The sequence below is a fragment of the Eschrichtius robustus genome, chromosome 14 (assembly GCF_028021215.1).
Source record: "Eschrichtius robustus isolate mEscRob2 chromosome 14, mEscRob2.pri, whole genome shotgun sequence".
In the NCBI taxonomy this organism is placed as follows: domain Eukaryota; kingdom Metazoa; phylum Chordata; class Mammalia; order Artiodactyla; family Eschrichtiidae; genus Eschrichtius; species Eschrichtius robustus.
The window spans coordinates 29,812,318-29,837,401 of record NC_090837.1 but is presented as its reverse complement, the minus strand read 5'-3'; the positions used below and the strand labels follow the sequence as shown (position 1 = coordinate 29,837,401).

The following is a 25,084-nucleotide window of genomic DNA, read 5'->3' as shown; positions in this document are numbered from 1 at the left end:
ACTTTCAATCGCATAATTCAGCTCTAGATTTCAGTACTAAACTGCTTTCATACGAATCCCATCTACTCAACTCAGGTTCCTTATGACTCATGTCACCACCTGCTAGTCTGTTAACTTGTACGCAGACTTTCCTCAAGCCTTCCTACCACTATACTCACAAAAGCAGTCATAATCCCTCCCTTTAAGAGTACCTGCAGTGTGTCAGGCATTACCCAAGGTGTGCAGGAAGAAGGTATTAATATCTCCAATGTGCAGGAAGAGAAACAAACAAGCCAAACCAACTCTGCAATCAGAGCCAGGATGTGAATGGAGGTCTCTTAAATTGCACCCTCCTCCCCAAATGATAAGCAGGCACACATGGCCTGTAGGGGGACAGACCCAGTGACAAACTATGGGGTGGACACATGGCTCCAGCTTTTACTGCCCAAGTGACAAAATGATCTTGCCTGTCTGTTTACGAAATACTTTATTTTAGATTTAAGCTATAAATTCCCAATCCTTTTCCCTGGCACCCTTGTCCTTTCTGAAAGTGATAAATAGTATACACCTATCTAAGGCTGAGAAGGTGTGATGGAAAAGAAAATGATATTAAAGCTGCCAATGCATCCTTCAGTAGCTGAGACCGCCTATCTCTGACAGCTACAGCAAAGGCCGGGGAGACTCCAGGCCCTGCTCATTGGTAATTCTTGGAGTACGTGTAAGTGTGATTACAAAATGACACGCGTTACATGGGAAAATATATTACACAATACAGAGGAAATTACGTTTAGATATAGCCATACTCGTACATATTCCAAAAGTGACTCCGAAGTTTTGCTCATTTTAATCCAGCTATCTCTAAAGGGAATTTTAGAGATTCTTGGTGGATTTGCAATATTATCCAAGTGTGACTTGCCCTCAGAGCACTAGCTGGTTGGCTGATTCTTTTCATAATCTACACAGTCTCCTGTTTGGCTCTGGTCACCTCATTTAGGGGAAGCATAAACTCGCGATGCCTTGTAACTCTTCCCCTCCTGGACCAATCTGTTCTGCCCAAGCCAGGCTCCCCTCTCCTCCCCCCAAAATAACGTTAAGTCAGCTCTTCCAGGAACGACATTAGGAGACTCCAAGCAACAGCAGGCGAGATGGAATGAATGGTCAGCAGCATGTGAATAAAAATATGCCAACCGGTTCCCAACCCAGGAATGGATTCAAACCATATACTTAAAGTTGGGTGGGACAGTAGAGTCAAGCCAAAAAAAATAAATGTAAAAATATTTCTAAAGTGCTCAACAGTGACCAGATATTATTATAATTATTAAAGATTGCATAATATTATGGAAGATTCTGTCTAGGTTCTCTTTCATGTAAGGTTTAAAGAAAAAATAATCAGGGTGGCTACCCAAGTAGTCATAGACAATTTTGGAGATCTTTAAAATTTTCAGTCTCTATTGATGTAGGAAAACCTGCCACTGGATGTCCACTTTGGATGATAAACAACATATTATATCATATCATATATATCATATCATGTGATATATGACATCATATTATACTACAGTTTTGTTCTGCTTTAAACACTTAAGAGCCACCTAACCTGCATAAAAGAGGCCTGATTTCACTTATCATTTCTCTGTAAATTTCTTTTACAGAAAAAGAAAGAACTCAAACATCGAATTAAACACAAAGGCAGTTAATTTTTAGCATCCGTCCTTAGGTGAAGAGACTAGGGCATCCATGTGCAGAAACATTTCAACAGTCCATTGAAATGATGTTGGAGGAGTGGTTTTAAAGAGAAATGCATGAGCTTCTGCAAATGCTTGGCTTTGAAGGCTGCCTTAGCCAGATATAAAAATAGACGGCTAAAAAAAAAAAAATAGACGGCTAAAACGTAAAAATCGATTCTAATGGCAAGTGGATCACTGCACTCTCCATGCCCAGGATATTAGGGAAACCTGAATATTTGATTTAGTAGCACCTTGGGAGCAGGCGGACCTGAAAACCCTCCAATAACCTTGAAAACATCCACTTCCTATAGAAGAGAACTGAATGCCCGAATCAGGCGACACCCACCCAGCCGCCTTTCGTCCTGCAAGTCAAGTACAAAGGCTAGAAGGCGCATTAGCCGTCGGAAGTGGGTTGTCTTTCCTCACCGACCAGTGAGGGGTCAGTCGGGGGTCAGAGCTCTGGTCCTCCCAGGAGCTCTGCTCTCATCCAGGCAGGGGGCTAGGTTCAAGGTCCAAGTCCTTCCCCTTCCTCCTCCGAGGAGTGGGGAGCCACAGGAGATAACATGATACGGCCCACCCCGCGCGCACCCTTCCACACACACACAGGTTAGCCTCCCTGAACCCGGAAGGCGGGGGGAATCCAGAGGAACGAGCTGGAAGGGAAGGCGGTGCAGGGCGGCGGGCGACGCGGCCCCCCTCTATCCCCGGACGCCGCCCTCCCGCCGGGAAGGTCAGGGGGCCACTGGGCGCACGTGCGCATCCCGCCCCCGGGCGAGCCTGGCTGGGTCCCAGCGCTCCTCGGGCGGTGACCACATCGCGGGGCCCAGGGGTGCGGGGAGGAGGCCAGGGGGAGGGGCAAAGGGGCCGGGCGGTGGCGGGATCCCACCACGCGACCGTGGTCGCCGCTCCTCCCGGCGCCCCTGGGAGCATCCGGCTCTCGCCTCGCGGCTCTGGCGCCAGAACTGGGAGTGTGCCGCGCCCCGGCCCTCGGGAGGGCAGAGCTCAACAATCCTGCAGAAGGACTTTGCGGTGTAGACCCCCATGATGAGTCGGAATGACACGGCCCCCACCCCAGCGGCCGCGGACCATCGGGGCAAGCGAGCTGGGTCCTGAGAGCGCCAAGCTCAGCACGAGGTCCTTGGCCATCAGCGGGTAATCCCTGCTGTCCTTTCGCCCCGCTAGGTGTGCGCCGCAGGAAACCACCCGCCTGACTCTTCCGACAGTCCCCAGGAGCTGCCACCCCGCCGAGACGGGGGAGGAGGGGAAGGGAGGTGGAGGGACTGCGGAGACCGGGGTGGCGGGGAGCCACTCCCCACCTCACTGACAACCGCGAGTCGACCCCACACCGAAAGCCCCTGGTTAACCCAGGCTCTAGCGTCCACTCGGCAAATAGGTAATGAGCCAGGCACGGCGTCAGCGGGCCCCCAGACAGGACGCGACCTGTGAAGCAGCCGCGCTATTTAGCCAGATCGCTTTCCCAAAGGCTTTTTTCTTCTCAAACTCAAGCAAACTGACGGGGAGAGAGGCCCTCAGCAGCTTCGTGGGAGCTGCGCTCCTCACCTACAGGAGCGATGATCAAGGACAAAGATCCCTGCAAAACGGTCCTGCCCTGAAATTCAAGTGGCAAAGAGGCCGAGGCTGGCATCCGTGCTGGTCCCTCCTCCTGCCCGAAGACCAGGTCTCTCGCCTCCGGCTGTTTCCACTCGGCAAGCCTTCTCGGTTTTCCGCGGAGGTTTCTTGCCTGTTAATACTCGACTACAAAGTTCCCCCCCGGGAGCTGGGATCAACCCTCAGGAACCCCTCCAGGGCCCCCTTTCGATTACCTGCTCAAAGAAGACACTTAGCACAGGTGTGATCTTGATTCCTCCACCTCTGGCAAAATGGAAAAAGGTAGCTTTTTCTGCACAGGTCAGGCTCTCTTTGTAAATGCAATTGCTACTTGGTAAGAAGTGTTATCTTTCCTAGCTCTGGTGGGGACAGGGGAGAGCTAGGCGCCCACAGCCACCTTAGGAGTGGGGTTCAGCGTAGCAGACACAGCCTACTAGAAGAGAAACTCGGCAACTCTCATTCCAAGCCCACCGCCGGGCCCGTGTCTTTGGACCTGACACCAGTGGCTTTTCACGCCCTGCCAGCCGCGTAGAAATAGTGAGATCCTTGCCTGGGAGTCAGCGAGGCTCCCTTCTGGCCCTCCCTTAAGCCTCGGAGTCCCAGTGCGACTCTCTAACCGGCGACAGATCTGTCTGGACGGCGCCGGAGTGGGGGATGGGTCTTGGTGTCTGCAGCCTCCGCGACCAGCACTTTTGTTGTAGCGGCTTTTGTGAGAGAAAAAGAAAGTAAGCAACTTGGGGACACTGCTTCCTGGCGCCCTCCTGTTCTTTTTAGAACGACCTGAGTCCTTCCCTTCTTCCTTCACAATGGCTGGGATACTGGATAGGGGAGAGGTGGCCTAGGAACCGTCTGGTTCACCGTGCACCCTGTGTCTAGGTACAGACAGAGGGGGACTCTTGTACGATCCTGGGAAGGGGGTCTACAACTGCCTTCCAGCCAGATTCGCATCCTTTGTGCACGAGTCAGCACTCCACAAAAAATTCCACGTGTAACTAAATTCAACAGTCTTCAGCACAGGCCGAGCCCGATCGCCCGGACTCTGCAGCTGGACCGTTCAGAGAGACCCCGCTCGTGGAGACCCCGCTCGTGCGCTCCGACGCGGAAAGTGCCAGTGCCCGGCTGTGGCACCGGGACTGCGGCGCGGGTTCTCCGAACCGGGTCCCGGGCACTCGAGCCAGTGACCCGGGTTTGCTCCGAAGCCCGCCCCCTCACCCTGGAATCTCGGAGAGCGGAAAACACTCACCTACTGCCAGGCAGACGGGGAGCAGCAGCCTGAAGATGAGCCCGCACACCACTTCCGAGGCCATCGCGTCCGTCCGGCGAGTCGGAGCAGAGGGTCGCTAGGACTGGGCTGCCAAGCCCATGCCCGCCTAAGGCCTCCTGCGGCCGGCGGCTCCCAGCCGCCCGGGCATCGCCTCTGCGAGGGCCGCCGCGCTGTGCGCCCCGAGGGCGCGCTCTCCACTCCCGGCCGCCCCTCTCCGCTCTCCCGGCCGCCGCTCAGCAGGCTCTAGGAAGCCCACTCGCCGGGCGCCCGGCCCCGCACGGCCGGCCCATCCGGTGTGTACTCCCCGATCCGGCGCCGGCGGCTTCTGCAGCGGGTGGCGGAGGCCGGAGCGGGGCGGGGTACGGGGCACTTCAGGAGGGCCCCGCGAGGCGGTGCAGCGAGGAAAGGGGCGAGAAGGGCGTGCTGTCCTTCTGTCGGCTCCTAGGTTGTCGGTCGGGGGTGGCGGACAGTCTTCTCCGCCGAGCCTCCTCCGAAGCGAGGCGCCTGGGCTGCCGGCCCGGCCTGGCCCTCGGCCTGGGCTCCCGGAGCGGCCCCGGCCCCGAGCGGCCCCGCGGCGGCTCCCCCAGCGGCGCGCGGCTCAGCCTCTGCGCCCCCAGGCTTCGGCCCGGAGAGAGCTGGGCGCGCGCGGCTCGGCGCAAGGAACCATCCCCGACAGCGCGGGGCTCGCTGACGGGTCCGCTGTGGGACGCGAGTGGGGGCAGAAGTCGAGACGAAAGCGCGCGAGGGGCTCAAGCTCCACTGGCTCCTCAGCGGCCTCGACTTAAACGAATAAATGAAAACCGAACGCCGCCCGGCGGCCAGCGCGCCCCCGCCCCGCGTGGCGTAGCCTCGCCCTGGCGGCGCAGCCCGGGATCCCGGCGGGCGCGCACTTCTCCACCTTCAATGAAACTTTCAAAGCCGCGCTCGCGGACGGGCGTGCGCGCCGGCCAATGGGAGGGCGGCTCGGAGCTGCGCGGGGTCCCGCCCCCGGGCGGCTGGAGGGCGGAGCAGGGTCGGGTCGCCGGAACCCGGCGTTGGCGAGCCCGGGCTTCCGAGCGGGGGACTTGGAGCACTCGCTTCCCAGACCCGCAGCGCTGCTGGGTCCTGTCCTTCTGCAGACAGAAGGAACCATCCTGGCATCCTGTCCACAGGGCGCGCCCCTGAGCTCAGCCCAGCCCAGGGAGTTCTTTAAGGCTCAGGAATCATGCGCGGGCGACATGAGAACAGAACAACTTTGTGGGACTGTCACGTGTGCCAGGCCCACAAGTGCCCACTTGCACGGATTGAGAAGAATAGAAACAGAATTAATCCAGACCAGTGTCCTGCCCATATAGAACCTGGTGAGAAGTGTCAGCTCTGACTGGGCTCTGGGAAATCCTGAGTCTCCAAGAATGGGCATAGGGGTCAGATGCGCACCCGCTCTGTATATTTTGGAGAAGTCTTGTTTTCGCCTCGGATTTGTTTGTTGCTTTTCATGGCCCCTGGGAAGAGAGTATGCTGATTTCCTTCTCTCCTCATAACCTTCCTTTTTCTAGTTCTCTAGGTAAGATCTAGAGAGATCTGGTTCTAGCTTGGAGACGACAGCGTGTCTGAGTCCCTCATCTCTCGATTATCCAGCAGTGGGGGAGACCCGCTTCAGCACTGTGGGAATCCTGGGGACCTGAAGTAGGTGATCTGATCTGTAGGGAGGACCGTTCAGAACTGGCATTTCCATCAGGAGGACAGAGAGGGAAGAACTTGACTTCCACTGTGCACCAGCCTTCTGGGCTTGAATTGGTTTTACATGATGGAAAAGTCTGCTAATGGAAATTATGCAAACGTTGGTTCTCTGTATTAACCAACCAGGTCTCCCTTTTTTGAGATACAGTAAGCTGACGTTCTGAGCTCAGGTGCCTTCACAAATTCGCTGAGAATGACAAATACACTGTGAACCATTACTTTTTTATGAAGCCACGAAGCAGTCAAATCTTGTGACGACACCCAGAAACTTAGACCATTTGTGTGCTCTGGAGCCCTGGAGAAGCCTGGACATCGGAATCTCAAACGGCATGCCCCACACTAGGGCAAGAGAAGATAACAGAAACTTAAATTATCAGCAAATCTGTGACTACTGCCAGGAGGTGTTTTGTGTTTTGTAGAAGCCTGATGTCAGTCTGCCCCTATTTTCCAAGTTAGGGTCAGGGCTGGCACTGTGATGTTCCTAGGTGGTGTCATCTCTGTCCCTCTGTCTCTCCCTCTCTCTCGCTCTCTCTGGTACAACTTGTTCTTGGGACCTAATTAGGAGGTCAAAAAGCCTTCCTGAATTTTACATAACACTGTGTCACCACATGAATCCTCAGTTTACTCTAAATATTTTGTCATTTTCTTCGTAGGTTTCCCATTCTAACAACTGTCTAGATGTCTTCAAAATAGCTATCTTAGATGCCTGGCTAGGAGATGTGTGATCTTACCTGATCCACCTCCTGCTTCTCCTGCCACTCTGTGTGCCAATTTGGCTGTTTGGTTTTTAGCGATTCTAAGACCTGGATCCCACTTCTTCGTCTATGAACACATAGGCTCCAGGGGTTTCCGTTGTCTACATTGTACCTAGAAGGGGTGCTCCCTCTGGCTACAGGTTACAGGCACATGGGATCTTTTCATTAAATCAAAGCACTTGGTCTCCACACGCAGAGATTCTGACTTGATCCTGACCCCCATGCCTGTGAGCTTGGGAAAGCTGTCAGGTGGTTCTCAGGTGCACAGTCAGAGGAGAGAACCACTGTCCTGATTCACACATCAGAACTCAGGAAACAGGCCACTAATTTTCAAAACTAGTATTGCCCAAGCAAAGCCACCTTTCTGGAGCTGTGTTTTCACACTGGGGTTACACAGGTCTGCACAGCAATAGTGGCATTGTCTTTACAAAGGCTGTTTTACCCTAAAATTTCCCCAATCTGAAAAGCAGTGGCTATTATCTAGACAGGCTGATTTTGAAGGGTTTTCCAGCCCACAGGATACTGATCCCCTTGATCGGAGGCCTGCTTGGCCAGCCACCTTTGTCCCCCATCTGAGCATGATCTTGCCTGAAACCTGGCATGAGGTATAAAATGGTTTGGGGAGAAAATCAACTACATTGAATACTCATAAACATACTGTTTTGATATTTAATGAGCACCTAAAGCATATGACCCCAACTTTTGCACACATGATGAATCAAGCATTGGTCACTCCAGGTGTCTCTGCATCTACATGGAAATCAATGGCTTCCTCGGGTCCTTATTGAGACTTTAATGCCACAGATTCCTCTTCTGTAAGTTGAAGAAAGTAATACACGCTACCTCATATGGAGCGCTATGCAGATGGGATAACACCCAGAGAAACCTGGAGCACAGGCAACATCCAATGAGCAGTAGTGGCTATTATTAGTATTATTATTACTATTGCTATTGCTATTATTGGAAAACAAGGACTGTTCCTGCATTTCTGAAGCTGTTATGCTGAAACACGGTAACTGCTCTGATAGTCAGATGCCCTGGCCCTTAGTAACATGTTTAAAAACTGCCCCACAGTCGAGTGATAGACATTCTCACAAGTGTTTGAGTTCTGGCTGCAAAGAATATGTCACTTTGTGGCTTATGTGGGTTTCATCTCACCTGTTTAGCCTTTATCTTTTCTGAACTTGGTTTAATGCTACCCCAATTGACAAAATCATTCAGAAACACCATCCTTGTCCCAAATGCTAATTTTCTCTAACGTGCTCAATATGAAAACACAGAGTTAATAACCTTTTTCAGTCTCAACTGGTAACTTTACCAAACAGTGTTTCCCAGAGGAATATGAAAGTTGTCAACTTGGCAGTTGACACTCCCAGTGAAATCTGCCAAAATCCATAGACGCCATCGAGCCTGCAGAGAACATGGTGACTCTCGCCAACTTGAGGACGTCCTCTCCCACAGGTAACATGTGTTCTCCTTACATATGTACTCATTTAATATTTTCAGAGATACACGTTTCTGTGTTTTCATTTATAAGTCACAGTGTTCGTCTAGAAGTGATTTTAGTTAAGAGCCACGTGGTTTTTGGCTCTTATACTTGAAAAACTTGGAAGCAGAATGAAAGCCTTCTTTTTGCTAATATATTCTGTGGTTACCCTTTTTTCAAGCTGTCATTTTGATGTTTACAGCAGAAGTATTTTCAAGGTCTCCAAATTCCAAAAACCTGGACAACTTCTACTAATTTGTAGGAGATATCATCGTGCTATACTTTTGCCAAACAGGTTCTCCCCCAGACGGTTTCCCCCAGTCATCTCCAGCAAAAATGCAAGAAATCCCTATGTACCCGCACTTCACCATCTGTGACATCTGGTCCTTACCTGTCATCTTCCTGCTGGGTGTACAGAAAGTTTACACCTTGGCCCGAAGTACAATTTGTGAGCTGTCATATGGATTCAGAATCTGAGGCAGACTGCTGATTTTGTGTCTGTTGACCAAGAACTTTGAAAAATCAGCCAACAAACCTATATATGTGCCTTATTTTTTCAATCAGATTCTAGGCTTTCAGGGCCTGGACAAAATTTCGTGTATAATGTAAACTGTAAAGCAGGCTATATAGCAAAACCTTGTTTCCAAATGAATTGTATTCTGCTTATTTGGCTCCATTACTCACACACACACACACACACACATACACACACACACTCACACACACACAAATATTTATTACTGAGTAAGAAAGATCTCATATGAAAATAAAGGAGCATGTACAATTTTATTTGTTTTTTGTAAGACACACATAAAGGAAGAGAGTATGAATTCATGGGGAAGGTGCTCTGTGGAGTTTGGTGACTTGCCTGGGGCACGGGTGCCCAGATGGCTGACACTAAAACATAGAAACCACCATGCATTATTCACAGCTGACACCACGAGCAGATTTTTTATCAAGGAGTTGTCTAGCTGCTTTCTTTAGAGTTTCTCCTGAAGCCTCTGAAGAGGCTGAAACACTTAAACTCTGGGAAGAGTTTTAAGAAGGGGACTGGAATTCCGGTAACAGGTTAGCAGTGAAATGTGGTCATTCAAAGCAAGTTACTAAACAAAAAAATCACAAGTTTTTTTCTTTACGTAGAGCCACTGAAATAGGAAAAGCCTCCTTGTCTGCATCCTATAGACATTTATTAGTTAATAAATCCACATTTCAGAATGATTTGGATCCCAGTTGTATTTCTTGGAACTTCACCAGGACCTCTTAAATGGTCTTAGAAATATGAATATTCTTGGTGAGTCTAGGAGATTTTCATTCGTTGCTCTTAAGAGCGTTCGGATGTGTGTTTGCATGGGATGTGTACAAGTTTGAGGATTGGCTATTTCTAGTTATTAACATTAGCCTGTGACTGGGACTCTCCCATCCCATTCAGTTGAGTCAGCGAGTTTGCAGCCTCCTTCACTTATTCTCCTGCAGCGCCACCTTTTGGCTAAAAGTATATTGAAAAATACAAGTACCTAATGCAAGCAATTAGGCACAATCAACAAATGTCTCTTGAGAACAAACGTATGGATACCAAGGGGGGAAAGCAGAGAGGTAGGGTGGTGGTGGTGGGATGAATTGGGAGATTGGGATTGACATATATACACTAATATGTATGAAATAGATAACTAATAAGAACCTGCTGAATACAAAAAATTATATTAAAAACAAAAACAAATATATCTTGCAGCCAACAATATGCTGATAGACTCAAAAACACAGCGGTGCAGAAGCAACACAGCTGCTGCCTTCATGAAGTGACCATCCGGTAAAGACAGACATGAATCAATAATTGTAAATAATTAAGTAAACCAGGCCCGAGTGCAGAGGACTAAGCAGAAGAATTAGGTACTACGGGAGAGTATGATGGTGAACGTTGCTCACTTTCAGGGAGTTTGAGCACAGATTCCTCCAGAAGGTGGTGCTTGTTACACTTTGAAGGGTGACTGTGGATTCTGCACAGTGTAAGCATCGTGAAGGCAGGAACTTTGTTCTGTTCATTGCTGCATCCCCTGGGGGGGCGTCTGCAGCTTAATCAGATCACATGGCTTCCAATCCAGATCCTTTCTATCTTCTTTTTAATTCAATTGCAACAGTCATAAGCACTTATTAAGCACACATGGGGTAACGGACACACCCAGGCATGTTACAGAGGTAAGGACAGCGGCCACCGAAACCTGGGGGGCATGGGTCCACATACACCCTCTGAGCCCCTGCTGCTCACTGCAGCCCCGAGACTCAGCTGGAGATCAGTACAGGGGGACCTAGGTGAGACCCAGCTGGAGATCAATACAGGGGGTTCTCCAGATCTGGGTCCTTGCAGCTCGGGCAACCTCTTGACCTTCCTGGTTTTCCCCACTTTGGGGTTTGTGTGTGTTTAATCTGCCTTCCTTTAAATCTTAATACAGATAGAGCATATTTACATGTGTTCTCTGGGCTGTGGCAATACTGTAGCCCACGAGAGGCTGTTCTTTAGGCCCGGGATTTATCCGTGTTTTCCATGACTTTTCAGCAGAGGGGCTGCATCGGGGGTTGTGAGCCAACAAGCAAAGCGGATGTTGTTGGCTCTGAAGACCCCAATCACGTTTCTCCATGGGTCAGTGTGAAAATGTCTCTGGCTTGTCCAAAGATGCGATAAACATCATGAGTTTTTCCAAGGTTCTTTGAGGTCCTTCAAACAAGTGTTTTACTTGTTTGTTTTGGACGTGAGAAAATGGCCCGTCTTACAAAAATAAATAAAAGACACTAGTCTCCTTTCCCCCAGTCCAAAGGGATTTTGATTCCAGGTCAGAATTCCTCAGTGGAGAGGAGTCTTCACTCCCCCTGCCCCAGAGCTACCCTAGGGTTCGACTTTCCTTCCCTACCTAATGGGGGAGAAAATGCCTTTTTTGATATTCTGTTTAAAAATCTGAGAAAAGCAGACATTTTAAAAACAAACATGCTACAAAATTAAAGAGGAAAAAGCCACAAATGGTATAAAATGTCTCTTCTAAAATAACAAGTTTCTGATGTTATACATCTCAAAACAGGACAATTTCTGAGATGCCCCAAGATAACTGATCACCCACCTTGGATGAGTCCAGGGCCAGCTACACAATTTGCTAGTTGCAATGCAAAATTAAAATGTGTACTTCTGTTTCAAATAGCAGGAAAAAAGTGCTCCTAAGAGTACTAAAATATAAAGTTTTTCTCTTTCTTCCATGGTTTTTCTCTCAAATTGCCATAGCAGTTTTTAATTTGCCATTTAAGTTTTATGTGAAGAAAAATTTAAATTTACATTATTGGCATAAATTTAACCATAAATCTTTGTACTCTGCAGTGCCAGCTTTGAATGCAAATAAGCATGTAACTCATACACAGAATCACTGAAGCCACACAATTCGTATTTTGTAGCTTACATATGCATTTGTATTTTGTTCTTAGAGAAACGATTGACATGCTACACAAAACTAATTCAACTGCTTTTATTTCACGTCTTGGTACACTCACGTGCTACCAACACTCTCTGCATTCCGTTTGCTGATAAGAAAGGACTAAGAGGAAAAGGAACTAAGGTTTGTCTTTCTTCTCTTTCTCTCTGTGTCATCACTTTATACCTAAGGCTTTGGCTAACCAGGGAAAGGACAAGAGTGAGAAAGGATGGGGTAGTGGTTCTTTCAATGTCATTTTTTTCTCCCTTCTTTCGAAACCGATTCTTGTTCAAATGGAAAGCATGTCCTCTGGGGACTGCCAAGGCTCCACCCCTTCCTGGGCCACAGGTAACACTCCCACCTTGCACTCCCATGCATGGGGGTCCGCTGGAATTCGGGGCTCGTGGGCACCAGGAACGTTAAAGGCCAATGGAGCCGTGGACAGGTGGACATGAGTATCATGTGTACCTCCTCTGCTCACGACGCGCTTGTCCTGTGATGTCACTTGCCAAACACAAGTTCAAAGATAAAAGTATTGAACATGTCCAGCCAGGAAGAACAGAGCACCACGCCAAGTGCCGGGCTCTCTCGGGGTGAGAGTGGGGGCGGGGAGCGGCTGCGCCCTGCCGGGCGGGGCCTCCCATAGCCGCCCCATGGAGTGGGCGTCCCTCCATGGCCCCCCACCCAGCCCCTCCCTCCAGCTGTGTGTCCGGGTGTCGTCCTCAGTGTTGGCTCACCCGACATCTAACTCTGTTCCAAGTTCCAACTACTCATAAGATGGAAACCTGGAAAGCAGCCCGGGAGGAGGCTGGAAGAAGAAACCCCTGGCCAGCCAGGGAGTCGAATACTCTCAATCCGTGTGCCCCTGTGCGTTTGAGGGGAAGCGCAGGTAAGGAGGTCGTGACCACCTCCCTTTCCTTTGCCTCCAAAGTGGGCTTTTCAACCCCCTTCCCGGCTCACGTGGCACCTGGGCTGCGAGCAGGTGGGACCCGCTCTGGGTGTCACGGCGAGCGAGGGGCAGAGTCAGGACCCGGGTCTTCTCCAGGACGATGGCGCGTGGCCCCTCGTGGCGGAGCACCGGGTGCAGGCGTGGGCTCGCCCCCCGCGGGGCTCGGGTCTGGCAGGGACCGCAGCACCGCATGGTCTGCGCATCCTGGACCCGCCCAGCGGCGCAGGGATGCAGGGCTTCAACCGGCCCCGAGAGTCGTCAGGAAGGACAGAACCCACACTGTGCAGTGAGGTCGCCCTGCCCCCAGCCAGAGCACAGGTGAGCACACCTGCCAGAGCGGGGACTGCCACCCAGCGCTGCAGCCCTCCCCTCTCCTCTAGAGTCTCCACCCTCCTTCCTTCCAGTGGAAGCAGGGAGTCGGTCCGGGAGGCCCTCTCTTACCTCCACAGTAAAAAAAACAAGAGTGTGTGTTGTGCGGTGGTGGAGGGGATTTGAAGTTAAACAGATCTACCTTCAAATCCCACCTCGTGCACTTGGAAGCTGCAACACCCAAGACAGTTACTTAAAATGGTGTGGTTTTGTTTCTGTTAAAATAATGAAGGTGAAGTGTGGACAGATAGGACGGTCACCTCACCTTTTGTGTGGAGAAAAAGATCCAGTGAGGATCTGGCCACTTGGGCAAAGGACGGCTGGAAAGAAAGAGCGGTTCAGCCTCTTTCCCAGAAACATGGGAGTTACCCCAGACCCAGCGGCTATAAGGATGATCCCTGGCATTCTCTGGTTCCTTTTTCTTAAGAGCTCAGAGTGCTTCTGAGACATTATCTCATGAATTTGCAAATCGTTCCTGGGAGTTAGGTAGAAAGGAAGCCAGACAAGTTTCTAGCTTGCCGCTTTACTAAGAGCCAAAGATTGAAATGTCCTCTCTGCAAGTAGACACACACCTTCTGGGCATAGAAACACTATTACTCAAATCACACATGGGGTAGGTCAACGTGCAGATGAAAATAACACACACCACACACCTTCCGGAAGGTAAGTATTGTAACAAAAGTCTTCCTCCCTGATTTCTTGATAATGAAAGTGTTTATGGAGTTTTGCTCCCAGAAGTGGGATGGGACATTCACGTCCACGCAGGTACTGTGTCCCTGCAAATGTGAACCGTGATGGGAACACGATTGCCCTTTGAGAGCTAACTGTAAAATCAACCCCAAACTGAGGAGGCCGGAAACGTGCAGTCACCTTAAATACACAAGATAAGCCGCAATCAACATGACCTCACTACCCTGATTGAAGACGCTAACAGATCTAAAGAACGTGCTAGTTAAACGGAATAGAAACGTATGGAAAGCGCAGAGCAGTCCCCCCCTGTGACCAGATAAACACCGTGCCATAGAGAAGGAGACTCAGTCAATACGCCATCAATATCTGGTCCCATTAGCAAGGCAGTTTCTAGAGGGAATGTTCCCCTTGACAGTTGCTTTTGGCACAAGGATAAGGAGGAAAACATGAGGTCCCCAGACTCACAGACTCTGGGAAATGCACCTCCAGCCGGGCCTGAGTCCGGGCAGGCAGAGAGAAGAGCCTGTCGGAAGAACGATGGCCCCGCTGAGCAGAGACTTGGGGTTGGGGTGGGGGTGGGGATTCTGCTGCAAGAGCTTGGCTGAGGGGGGCTCTCAGGAGGAGGGGGAAGGGGAGGGAAGCAGGTGGGCAGGGCGGAAGATCTGAGGAAGGCTGGGGACTCACAGAGCCCAGCTTGCACCTTGGTTTTGATGTCACCCATACATACTAGGAAGGATACTATGCACCTGCAAGAAAAGAATAAGGATGAGTTCCATGTACTGATCTGAAGGATCTCATGCATATTGTTAAGTGAAAAAACAAAGGGCAGATGTACACATAGAATGGTCCATTCTGTGTATAGAAGTGAGCCAAATAATAACGTAGAGTCATATTTACTATAAAATAAAATGATTCACAGGGACAAATAAAAGGTGACTATAAGTGTGTGAGGGGAGGTGGAAAGAACAGGGTGGGAATGGGAATTCTCAACATATCAATTTTGTATTGTTTGGATTCTTCACCACACGAACTTATCACATAAATAATTTCTACTAGACCAAAATTGTTAAAATTTATATTTCAAAGTTGTATTTAAGATTGGATTTTAGTAAACAATTCTAGAAGACTGTAGTTCAGTTTAACAATGGGTGAGAGTATATACTGTGAAGTGAAAAACACAGGGGGTAGAACAGTTAATTTAGTGTCCTGTCTTTTGTGAAAGAAAGGAGAGGAAGTGTGTGTGTCTGTGTGTGAGTGAGTGTGTGTGTTTGCTTACTTATGTAAAAAAAATACAGGATGGATAACCAGAGACTGAGGGCTTGGATTGGAGCAATACTTCTCTGAGTGTACATTTTAATATAATTTTGATATATAAATGGAACATGTAAATATTTTCTATATTTAAAAAGTTAAATTACATAAAAAGATATAAAAAGAAAATCCTAAAACTGAAACACAAGTGAACTGAATTCTATATTACATTGACATCTTAATTACAGAGAGAGAACATTTTAAGAAATCCTCAAACACAATATTCCAACTATAATTTCTGCACACTTTTTCAGTGGGGAATTGTTAACAGCAATATCGGTATTGTAATCTTGAAACTATTTTATGCTTATAAATAAAAAGATAAAACCAAAAGAATGAATATGTTCATAGGAATCAGGAGTTTTGTGTAAGAAAAAAAGAGGTTCAAATACAAAATGATTTAAGAAAAAAACAATAACACTGAACTTGAATTGGAAACCTCCATATTTACTCATGATTTAAAAAATACATCTTTACAGCTTTGTCCCCTGAAAAGTTCAGGAAACAAGGACGCCCCTGTAGCAGTTAGCACCCCTAGGGCCATATTTGACTTTCTAAGAACCATTTCCCTCTGGAAGGAATCCTGGCTCAGATAAGAAACGGCTGAGTCCAGGTCTGAGATAAGCAAAGTGCAAAGTGAGCCGGAAAGCAAAGGCTCCCAGAAGACGGGACTGGCCAAAAAGACCCCGGAGACAGTTTGCAGACACCCTTCCTGGTCAACTTGGGGAATTCTGGGCATTAGTAAAAATCATCGCGATAATGGATTTTCACACACTGAATAAATAAATGAGTCCATACTAATATTTAAAAAGTGGGGGCTAGAGAGAACACGTTTCTTTATATATAATAACATACAAATAATAATAATAAAGAAGAAATGATGGAATTTGGTGCACACACACGCAACACACGCAGAGATCTGGGCAGGAATCATTAATGGGATCTAAAACCATTAAGTGGAAGGAGGAAAGGAAGTTGTTGGCAAACAGGATGTTTGTGAAACCTCACCTGGCAGATTATTCGCCAGTTGCTGAAGGAGAATGGAATGATCTGTCACTTTAACCATGTCATCACATTTCATTTCACCAGTGGGAGGGCCTGGCATCATGGGCCTCTTGATGTGATGCTCTGTGAAGGACCCAACGTCAGCTTTGAAGTGTTTAAACTGAATGTAATGAAGCCTCGAGAGTTCCAGTTTAAAGGACATTCAAGGAATAGCATGGATGAGTTACATGGTACCACGAGGAGCCTCGATGTTCCGGCCAAAAATCTAGACCCTCCAAAATGTGGGTGGAACATTTTACAAGACAAAGGGGAGGCATAACCACCAAATGCAACGCATGAACTTTGATCAGACGCTGCTTCAAAAAAAAGCTATAAAAGACATTTTGGGGGTTTTGGGGGAAACTTGAATATGGATTGGATATTGGACAATATTTTTAAATTATAGGTTTTTTTGTTAGATACAATAATGATACTGTAGAAGGAGGGTCTTAGGAGATGCCTGCTAAACTATTTAGGAGTGAAGTTTCATCATGTCTACAGTTTATTTTCAAATGGTTATTATCAAAATATATATATCTTTATTTTCAAATGGTTAATAGCAACAATAACAACTATATATATATGTGTGTGTGTGTATCTATATATATAGATACACACACACACACATAGAGAGGGGGGGAGGGGGAGGAGAGAGAGAGAAGGGGACAAATATGATGCACATTAAAAAATTTTGAATCTACGTAAACGATATGTAAGCACTTATTGTATTTTCCTTTCAACTTTTTCTGTGTGTTTAAAATTTTTGAAAAGTTGGTGAAAATTTTAAGTATCTTTTTTAAGTAGTAAATAATTCTAGAACAAGAGAAAAGACAGTGGTTTTCATCAAAAAGAAAATGCTCATAAAGCTTTGCTGATTTCAGACTATTCCCTTTTAATGTCATTGAGTGCAAGTGACAAACTGCTCATAGGATTAGATTTTGAGACAAATATGTCCCATGAATTTTTAGCCCTTAAATAGCTGTGAAAGCAAAATGTCATTTAATTTTTAAACAGTTTGTGTCTTTTCATATGTCCATATTTTAAAAGTGACTCTAACATTTAAGACTTTTCATGTCTCATCTATCACTAAAGGAAAGCTTGTTCTGACTTTCAAAACTTTAAAAAGTTAAAAAGATTAAAACTATCTTAAGAGGTTTTATGAAGTTTGTGAGAACTATGCAGCAACTTTGTGACAGCACAGCTTGGAAGGCACCTAGGATTTTGGTTTGGTAATTACAGAGCTATGGTATTTAACATCATATTTTTGCAGTTTTGTCTTGTGCTCTTCTGCAGCCAAGAAGAAAAGTAGCAAACCATTTTCATCCCACTTTTTCCCAAAGAAAAGAGAAACAGTACCATGACAATGAGACCATTGTATTAAATTCACATGAATTTGCAAATGCAATGAATATATATAGTAGCTCTTCTGAGCTTTGAAGTTCCCTGGCTACAAAATGCTCACATAATTCTCCATCCCCTTTTTCTTCCCCCCGCCCCCTGCCCCCTGCATTCTCTCTCTCCCTCCCTCCCTCTTCCCAAGTCACAGCTCTCACTATCAAGTTCAAATTCAGTCTCCCTGGAGCATCTTCAAAGACAGGGATGGGGTGGACAAAAGTGGCTGAGAAAAGATGACAGAAGGAAAAATTCTGGGGGAATCAAAGACAAACAAAGCTCAGGAGACACAGAAATCAGCAGGCACCAGCTCGCTGGCCACTGAATCCCCGGCCGCGTGGCCCACTTGTACTTTTCATTTAGAGGGCAGCCCTTCGCCCAATGCTCTCACCTCTCCTTCTGTATGTCCACCTCTCCATTCCTCCCTCCTTCCGACCCCACTGCCGCTTTCAGTTCAAGGTGCAGCCACATGTGCCTTATAGTACATCGTGATACTAGACTCTCAGCCCATCCCTTCTCTGGCTTCTTTCACGCCCGAAGGCCCTAGACACATTTGGAAGGTGTATGAGTGACCAGCTGAAGGAAGAGAGGCGAGAAGAAATCTTCAAAACTGAAATGCCTAGAAAACATCTCTCGGGTGCCCTGTATGCAGCATAGCTACACTCAATCTATTCAAACTATAGACACCAATCTCTGATACACTAACCCCATCTTCAACTGATGTTTTATAAGAAAAGTTGATTGACTAGGATTAAAGTGATCTGCAAAGTAAAGGAAACTCCATAGTCACCACTGGGCCTCTCCTTGCCTTTAAAATCACACAGTGACACCCACGTAAAGCAAACACCTCGCTATAGGCCTGTGAGCCACAAGGGAGAGCAGCAGGGCACCCAAACAGCCTTAAATTCCATCACGTAGAGCTTCGGGCGTCTTTAAGTTCAGCGCTTGGAACACAGATGGTCTTCATAACATATTACACCTGTAATAGCAACTTAGAATTTGTAACCCAGGCCCCAGACACGCCCTGGAACGTGCTCCTTAATCCAGGACAGTTGATACTAAGTGTCTCTTGGAAGGCTTGTGTTTCTCAGGTTATGCCACTTGGCACATTTCAGGATGTTCTGGCAGAGTTTATTCACCTCCTTCCTCCATGGGCCTCGCAGGATTGCCAGCTGAAGAGATTCCGTATGACTCAGACCATCCACGGTCCCACATCTCCTGCAAAAACCATCAGAAGTCAGTGCGAGGTTGAATAAAACTCCAGAGGACCATCAGGTGATGATGCCTTTTCCCTGGAACATCAGTCCTAAAATAACCTCGTCCATGTCTAGGTCAGGCAACTCCCCCTGGAAGCATCAAACAGGCATTCCAGCCTGAAAAATAGAAAAACTGGGCTGCTCCCGAGAAGGAACCCAAAAGGCACTAAGGGAGCAATGCCACAAAGCCTCAGACAAGGTGCCCCCTGCGTCCCATCCTGCTCCTTTAATCAGACACATCAGTAACATGCACTGTGTTCAGAGATGTTCCCTGAGCTCCTACTGTGGGCTGGGCAGCCTCCTCTTCCCCCATCTGCCCCCCCGCCGTGAGCTGCACTGTGTACCTTCTTACATACAACTGTACCTGCCCCTACACACACTCGGTCCTAAACTCCTCCAAGGGGACAGACTGTGTCTCATGTGACGCTGTGCACTCAGCAGGAAGTAGCGTGCTCGGCACACAGCGGGCACTCAGTGAAGAGCTGCTGAGTGAATGACCACTGGCGGGGGGCTCGTCAGCTCTCTGTTGGAATAGAAGGTTAGAACAGTCTGTTTTGAGCTCTTGCTGTGTATCAGCCGCATGTTCAGAAATGCATTACGTCACTTACTTTAGTCCCGACGACAGCTCTGCAGGGAAGGAGCCACCATCCCTGGGTTACAGACGAGGTGACCCGGGGGAAGGGGGCAGGTAACTGGGCATGGCCGCGATTTGAGCATCAGTCTCTGGTGCCAAAGACATTCCCTTTCCCCCAGGAACCTAGGACTCCCCGAGGGAAGGCATGGGTGACCTGCAGCCGGGGTGACCCCTCACTCAGGCTCCCTCAAGGCTGCTGTGGATTCAGTGCTGTTGGGACGTGGCAGAGGAGGGTGAGGCACGTCCCGGCTGGTGGGGAGGGACCAAGGGAGGTAGTGGGGCATCTGGCATCAGGTCATCATCAGAAAGATGCAGAGCAGGCAGGCAGGCTCACCCCCAGCTGTGGGTCAGCGGGACGATCCAGCAGCAGGATGGAGTGGGGTTGGTCCTGGAGACAGGACACGGACCAGATTCTGGTGAAAACTGGATGAATAGGGGGCTGAAGGGCAGGAGAGGGAGGGGCTTGGGTGAGGCGGTGGAGAGGTCGTTTGCAGGGGACTCGGGTAAATAAAGTAACATGGTGGGGCACCGTTTTTGAAGAATGAGCTGGTGCGTGTTTACCCCGGACCTTCCCGTCCAGGTTATGGGTCGGAGGACGGGGCCGGGCTATGCCACAGCCCCTCCAGTTCGTGGCTGCAGTATTCCTGATGAAATCCTGGCTCCTGAGCTTCCTGCTTCCTGACGCCGATTGCTTGTCCCTTTCCACTGCGTCAGGGGTCCCTCCGGCTGAATTAACCTCAAGAAACCATCAGAGCACACGGGAAGGGGTGTAGAGCCAGGTGCAGTGAGGACCACGGCCCCTGTCCCCGATGGCAAGGTTGGTGGGTGAACAGTGACACGGTGCATGTTACTGATGGAGTCTTAAATTTAGGGGGTTTGATAGAATAAGTGCTTATCTGGGGTTTGGAGTGTGAGAAGGAGACAAGCTTTGGCTAAGGTGGCCCTCAACACAGGGCAGAGAACACAGACCTGGTTCAAGGCAGCCTTTTCTGTGCATCCAGGAGCTGGTGGCCTTCCAGAACTGCCCCTCTGCACCGCAGGTGGGCCGCTCAGATCAGCAAGGGGCGGGCAATACCCCCTCCCATCCACTGGAACCCAGGGTGCTCCGCAAACAGCATTTAGAGCTCCCATCCGGATTGGGGGCAGTGTGGACGCCTACAGTTGGGTACCAGCTGAGGCCAGAGAAGGGGTTTTGGAGTCAAGCCAGCTGCCATGGGGGTGGGACTGGCTCCAGCACAGCCTGCCTGCTGGGTGAGGGCACACGGCTGTTCCAACCGGGACTGCAGCGTAGACGGATCCTGCAGAGCAGGCTTGGAACGTGAGAGGGCGCTGGAGGTGCTGGTGGGGGGCGGTCCAGACAACAATCTGTGGGGCCTCCCTGACAGCAGAACCTGACAGACACAGGGAGAGCTTGCAGATTAAAAAAAGACCCTCTCCTTTTGAGGGAATTGGGCAATCTGCTCTTTTTTTTTTTTTTTCATTTGAAAGCCTCACTTCTCTCCTTCTAGGGAATAGTTACAAGGAGGGAAGGGCTGCGTTACCTGTGAAATAAAATCTTCATGTCACAACATTTGTGGCTTTAAAGCAAATGGGAGAGAGAGGGAGAAAGAGAGAGAGAGAGAGGGACTATAGAAGCCACGAGGGCATGAGTTGGCCCCAGGCTTTGTGAACAAGAAACCCACAACTAAATTTCTGGCTCAGCCCCATAAAACAGGCAACAAAACCCAATGCTTAAATCCAGGCTGGTGACTCAACAGGGTGCCAAACTGAGTGGGCACCCTGATTGATGGCCCTGTCAAGCTCTCAGCAGTTTTCTGGTTTGTTTGGGGCACAACACCTCAAAGTCCATAAGTCACTGCCACCAAAGGCTGCGGGCGTGGGGAGGGGGGCTGAGACCCCTCCCGCGTGCACACAGACCTTCTTTGTTGAGCCCGGCAGAGTTCACGGCAGCAGACTCCCATCTCTCGTTTCTTTTTGAATCTACTTTAAATTTGACTCAGAAAAGAAAGAAATCAAACATTTTAAAGATCATTTGGGGCTCATTTTTCATCCAGACTTACTCAATTATAGAAAAACAAATTCATTTTCAAGGAACAGAGTCTTCGTCAATTACATTGACGAATCCATTTCAAACACAGGAGTAATTTAATAGGGATGTTGCTGCGTTTATAGGCAGTCGTAATATACGCTTTGCTTTAAAAGAGAAATAAGATGTCAAAGGTCTTTCATAATTCTAAAAGTGACAATAAATGTCACTTCATCACAGTGACATGACAATAAATCCATCATGACAGTAAATCCATCCATTTTACTAACACATCGGTTCTATCAGTGATAACACTCTCCTTGAGAATAATCTATTTCAAGCATCTAAGAGAAGAATGCAAATTAGCAAAATGACATGTGTTCCCAAAGTTTAATTATATTTTAGTTATTTGTGCTTAAAATCCAGAATTGGAAGAGGTGGGTTACAGGTACAGCAATAAATAAGCCAATTTATTCAGGATATGTCAATCCATTATACAACTAAATTACAGCAATTCAAAATCTAACCACCAATTTAAAACAATATTTCTGGAACAAGTAGCTTTAGGTTCCAATTTAGGCTATTAGGGAAAAAACTAATCCCACACCTCCTCAGCCTCTCGCTCAAGAGCCTGGGTATGAAATCCGAGGGGCGCCGAGCTCCCTCTGGGGTGACTCTCCCATTCTGGGGGAGTGGGGGGAGAGGCTCATTGCTGAGATGCTTCTTAGGGCTGGGCAAGTCCTAAGAAGAAGAGGCAAGTCTCCTCCTGGCAGGAGCCTGAGAAATATTTAGCTGAAAGATTGATTCATAAATGAGAAGTGAATGTGCTTTCCCATCATGCACAAAATCATTGATTATTTGTCATTGTTTATCACGTGCCTTCTCTCCCACTAGACTGCAAGCTCCAGGATGTCAGGGACCTTGTCGGCCTCACTCTTTGTGTGCCGTCAGCACAGACCCTTGTTCATAGGAAGAGAATGGAGTCTGGTGATTTGGAAGGATATTATGGATATTACATGTGCCATAATGACTTAAGATCTCTGAGTCTTAGAATATTGAAAAGGACAAATAAAATGAGACTGTGTAAGGGGGATAAGAAAAGATATTAATAAACTCTAATTCAAAAAGATACATGCACCCCAATATTCATAGCAGCACTATTTACAATTGCCAAGACATGGAAGCAACCTAAGTGCCCATCAACAGATGAATGGATAAGAAGATGTGGTATATATATATACATACACACACACAATGGAATATTACTCAGCCATAAAAAAGAATGAAATAATGTCATTTGCAGCAATGGGGATGGACCTGGAGATTATCATACTAAGTGAAGTAAGTCAGACAGAGAAAGGCAAATATCATATGATATCATTTACGTGTGGAATCTAAAAAATGAAACAAATGAACTTATTTACAAAACAGAAATAGACTCACAAACATAGGAAACAAACTTATGGTTACCAAAGGGGAAGGGGAGGGGGGAGGGACAGACAAATTTTGAGTTTGGGATTAACAGATACAGACTACTATATATGAAATAGATAACCAACAAGGACCTACTGTATAGCACAGGGAACTATAGCCAACATCCTGTAAAAAATCATAATGGAAAAGAATATAAAAAAGAATATATATATATAACTGAATCACTTTGCTGTACCCCTGAAACTAACACAACATTGTAAATCAACTATACTTCAATAAAAAAAGACAAGATATTAAAGCACTGAAATTCTTCCTCCTTGTGCACCATAGAAATCATTGAACATTAAGGCCTGGAGGGAATCCTACAAGTTATCTGCTCCAACCTAGTCATGTTCGTTTTCCTTTGATTCGAGGCACTAATGTAGAGCAGCAAACTCATCCTCCACATTGGTTATCCTTAGAGAACTGTGTGCTTCAAACTCTAAGGAAGGGCTATGAACTGTTTTCGAGAGCAAGGATGTTTAAAAATATGTCATGTGAAGCACGGTAGGCCTTTTTAGGGTCAGATCATGTAAAATGAGAAATCAACCAGACTTACGGAAACACTTTGGACTAATCTCCTAACCTTCTACTCTAAATTAATGCTTAATTTAGCTTCGTGCCATAGTCTAGTCTCAACCAAATAATGTTGATAAACCAAATGTTCAGAGACAGATATGCAAATTTTTAGTAATTACCTTATTAGGTTCACTTTGACTTTTCTAATTCAGAGCAGTAGTATTAATAATAACCTTCTTGAGATTGTCCGTCTTGTAGGGTTAGGCAACAACACGGCCCGCTAAAAAGAGCTCTTGATTCTAAGTAGGCAGGGGTCCTAAAAATAGTCCTTCACACCAACCACAAAACTAAGCACATAGCAGGAGTTTTAAAACTAAGTTACTTAGTAACTTATGAAGATTTCATTGTAAAGATTTTGGTTTTAAAATGACAAAAAAGAGAAATAGGGACAATATCAAGAGAAGAAGCTATTGATGTTGTTTTCACTAAAAACTACCCAAGGCAAAAACAGGCCAGCAGCACGAGGTACTCAGTCACTACGCTGAGATTTCCCAGAAATAATCTGAACAGAGAGAAGAAAGAACATGATTCTAATTTAAAGCAGAAGCTAGAAGCTTCCCGAACTAGAACATCTTCTGACAACATACAGACAAAAATACCATTGTTTTCATAAGGAAATACTTCTAGAAGTGTCTTATAATCAGGAAGTTAATCAATCAATAATAAAATACAATGTATTTGATTAAATGGGGCTGAAATTTCTATAGAATAAAAAGGCCATCTTTTTTGGCCAAAAGCTGGCCTTTTTTATTATTGAATAATTTATTATTGAAATAATAAATTTCAATAGGGAAAATCCCACAGTTTCCAAATAGATCTGTGATAGGCCAGAGTGAACTGATGAGGCATAAAGAAAATAACAGAACCGAAAGCATAAAATTAGTACTTGTTTTTCCCAACATAATTCATGGTTAAGCACAGAGGAAATATTGACTCAGAACACAATTTGAGTAATGCTTAATAATCAGTTGAGTGTGTAAAGTTTTACACATTGCCAAAGAGGCTAAAATAAAATAAATTAAAACACCAATATACTGAATGATTCACATCAGCTTTTAAGATGAAAAACATCTACTTACTATGAAAATTATGATTTTATTTAGAATGACAGATTTAAAGTTAAATATCCATTGGCTTCCTATGCAAAGAATTAAGGTACAATTTGTCTTTTATCTAACTTAATTATTACAATTATAAGTTAATAGAGTCTGCCTTCCCCAAAGTCTCTATCCAGTGTTTAGACTCTGACTCTCAGCATTTAGAAAATCATTCATTTCCATCACTTGGCTAAAAGGTTTCAAGAGCTCAGAGAAGCTGGGTCATCAGTCCGGAAGTCATGAAGTCAAAGAAAAGTTAACCACAAAATGCAAACTT

General features: G+C 47.0%; 1 protein-coding gene across 4 annotated transcripts in view; it reads right to left on the bottom strand.

The window, feature by feature from the left end:
* The window catches only part of PIEZO2 (piezo type mechanosensitive ion channel component 2), a 347,028-nt gene extending 341,886 nt beyond the window's left edge, over positions 1–5,142 (bottom strand). For 2 of the 4 annotated variants that reach the window (XM_068562415.1, XM_068562416.1), the window contains exon 1: positions 4,558–5,142. In XM_068562415.1, the coding sequence (XP_068418516.1) occupies positions 4,558–4,621 (64 nt within the window). In that variant the 5' untranslated portion in view covers positions 4,622–5,142. The remainder of the gene's footprint in view (positions 1–4,557) is intronic. The other 2 variants (XM_068562413.1, XM_068562414.1) reach the window with 1 other exon arrangement.
* Positions 5,143–25,084: the final 19,942 nt, after the last annotated feature.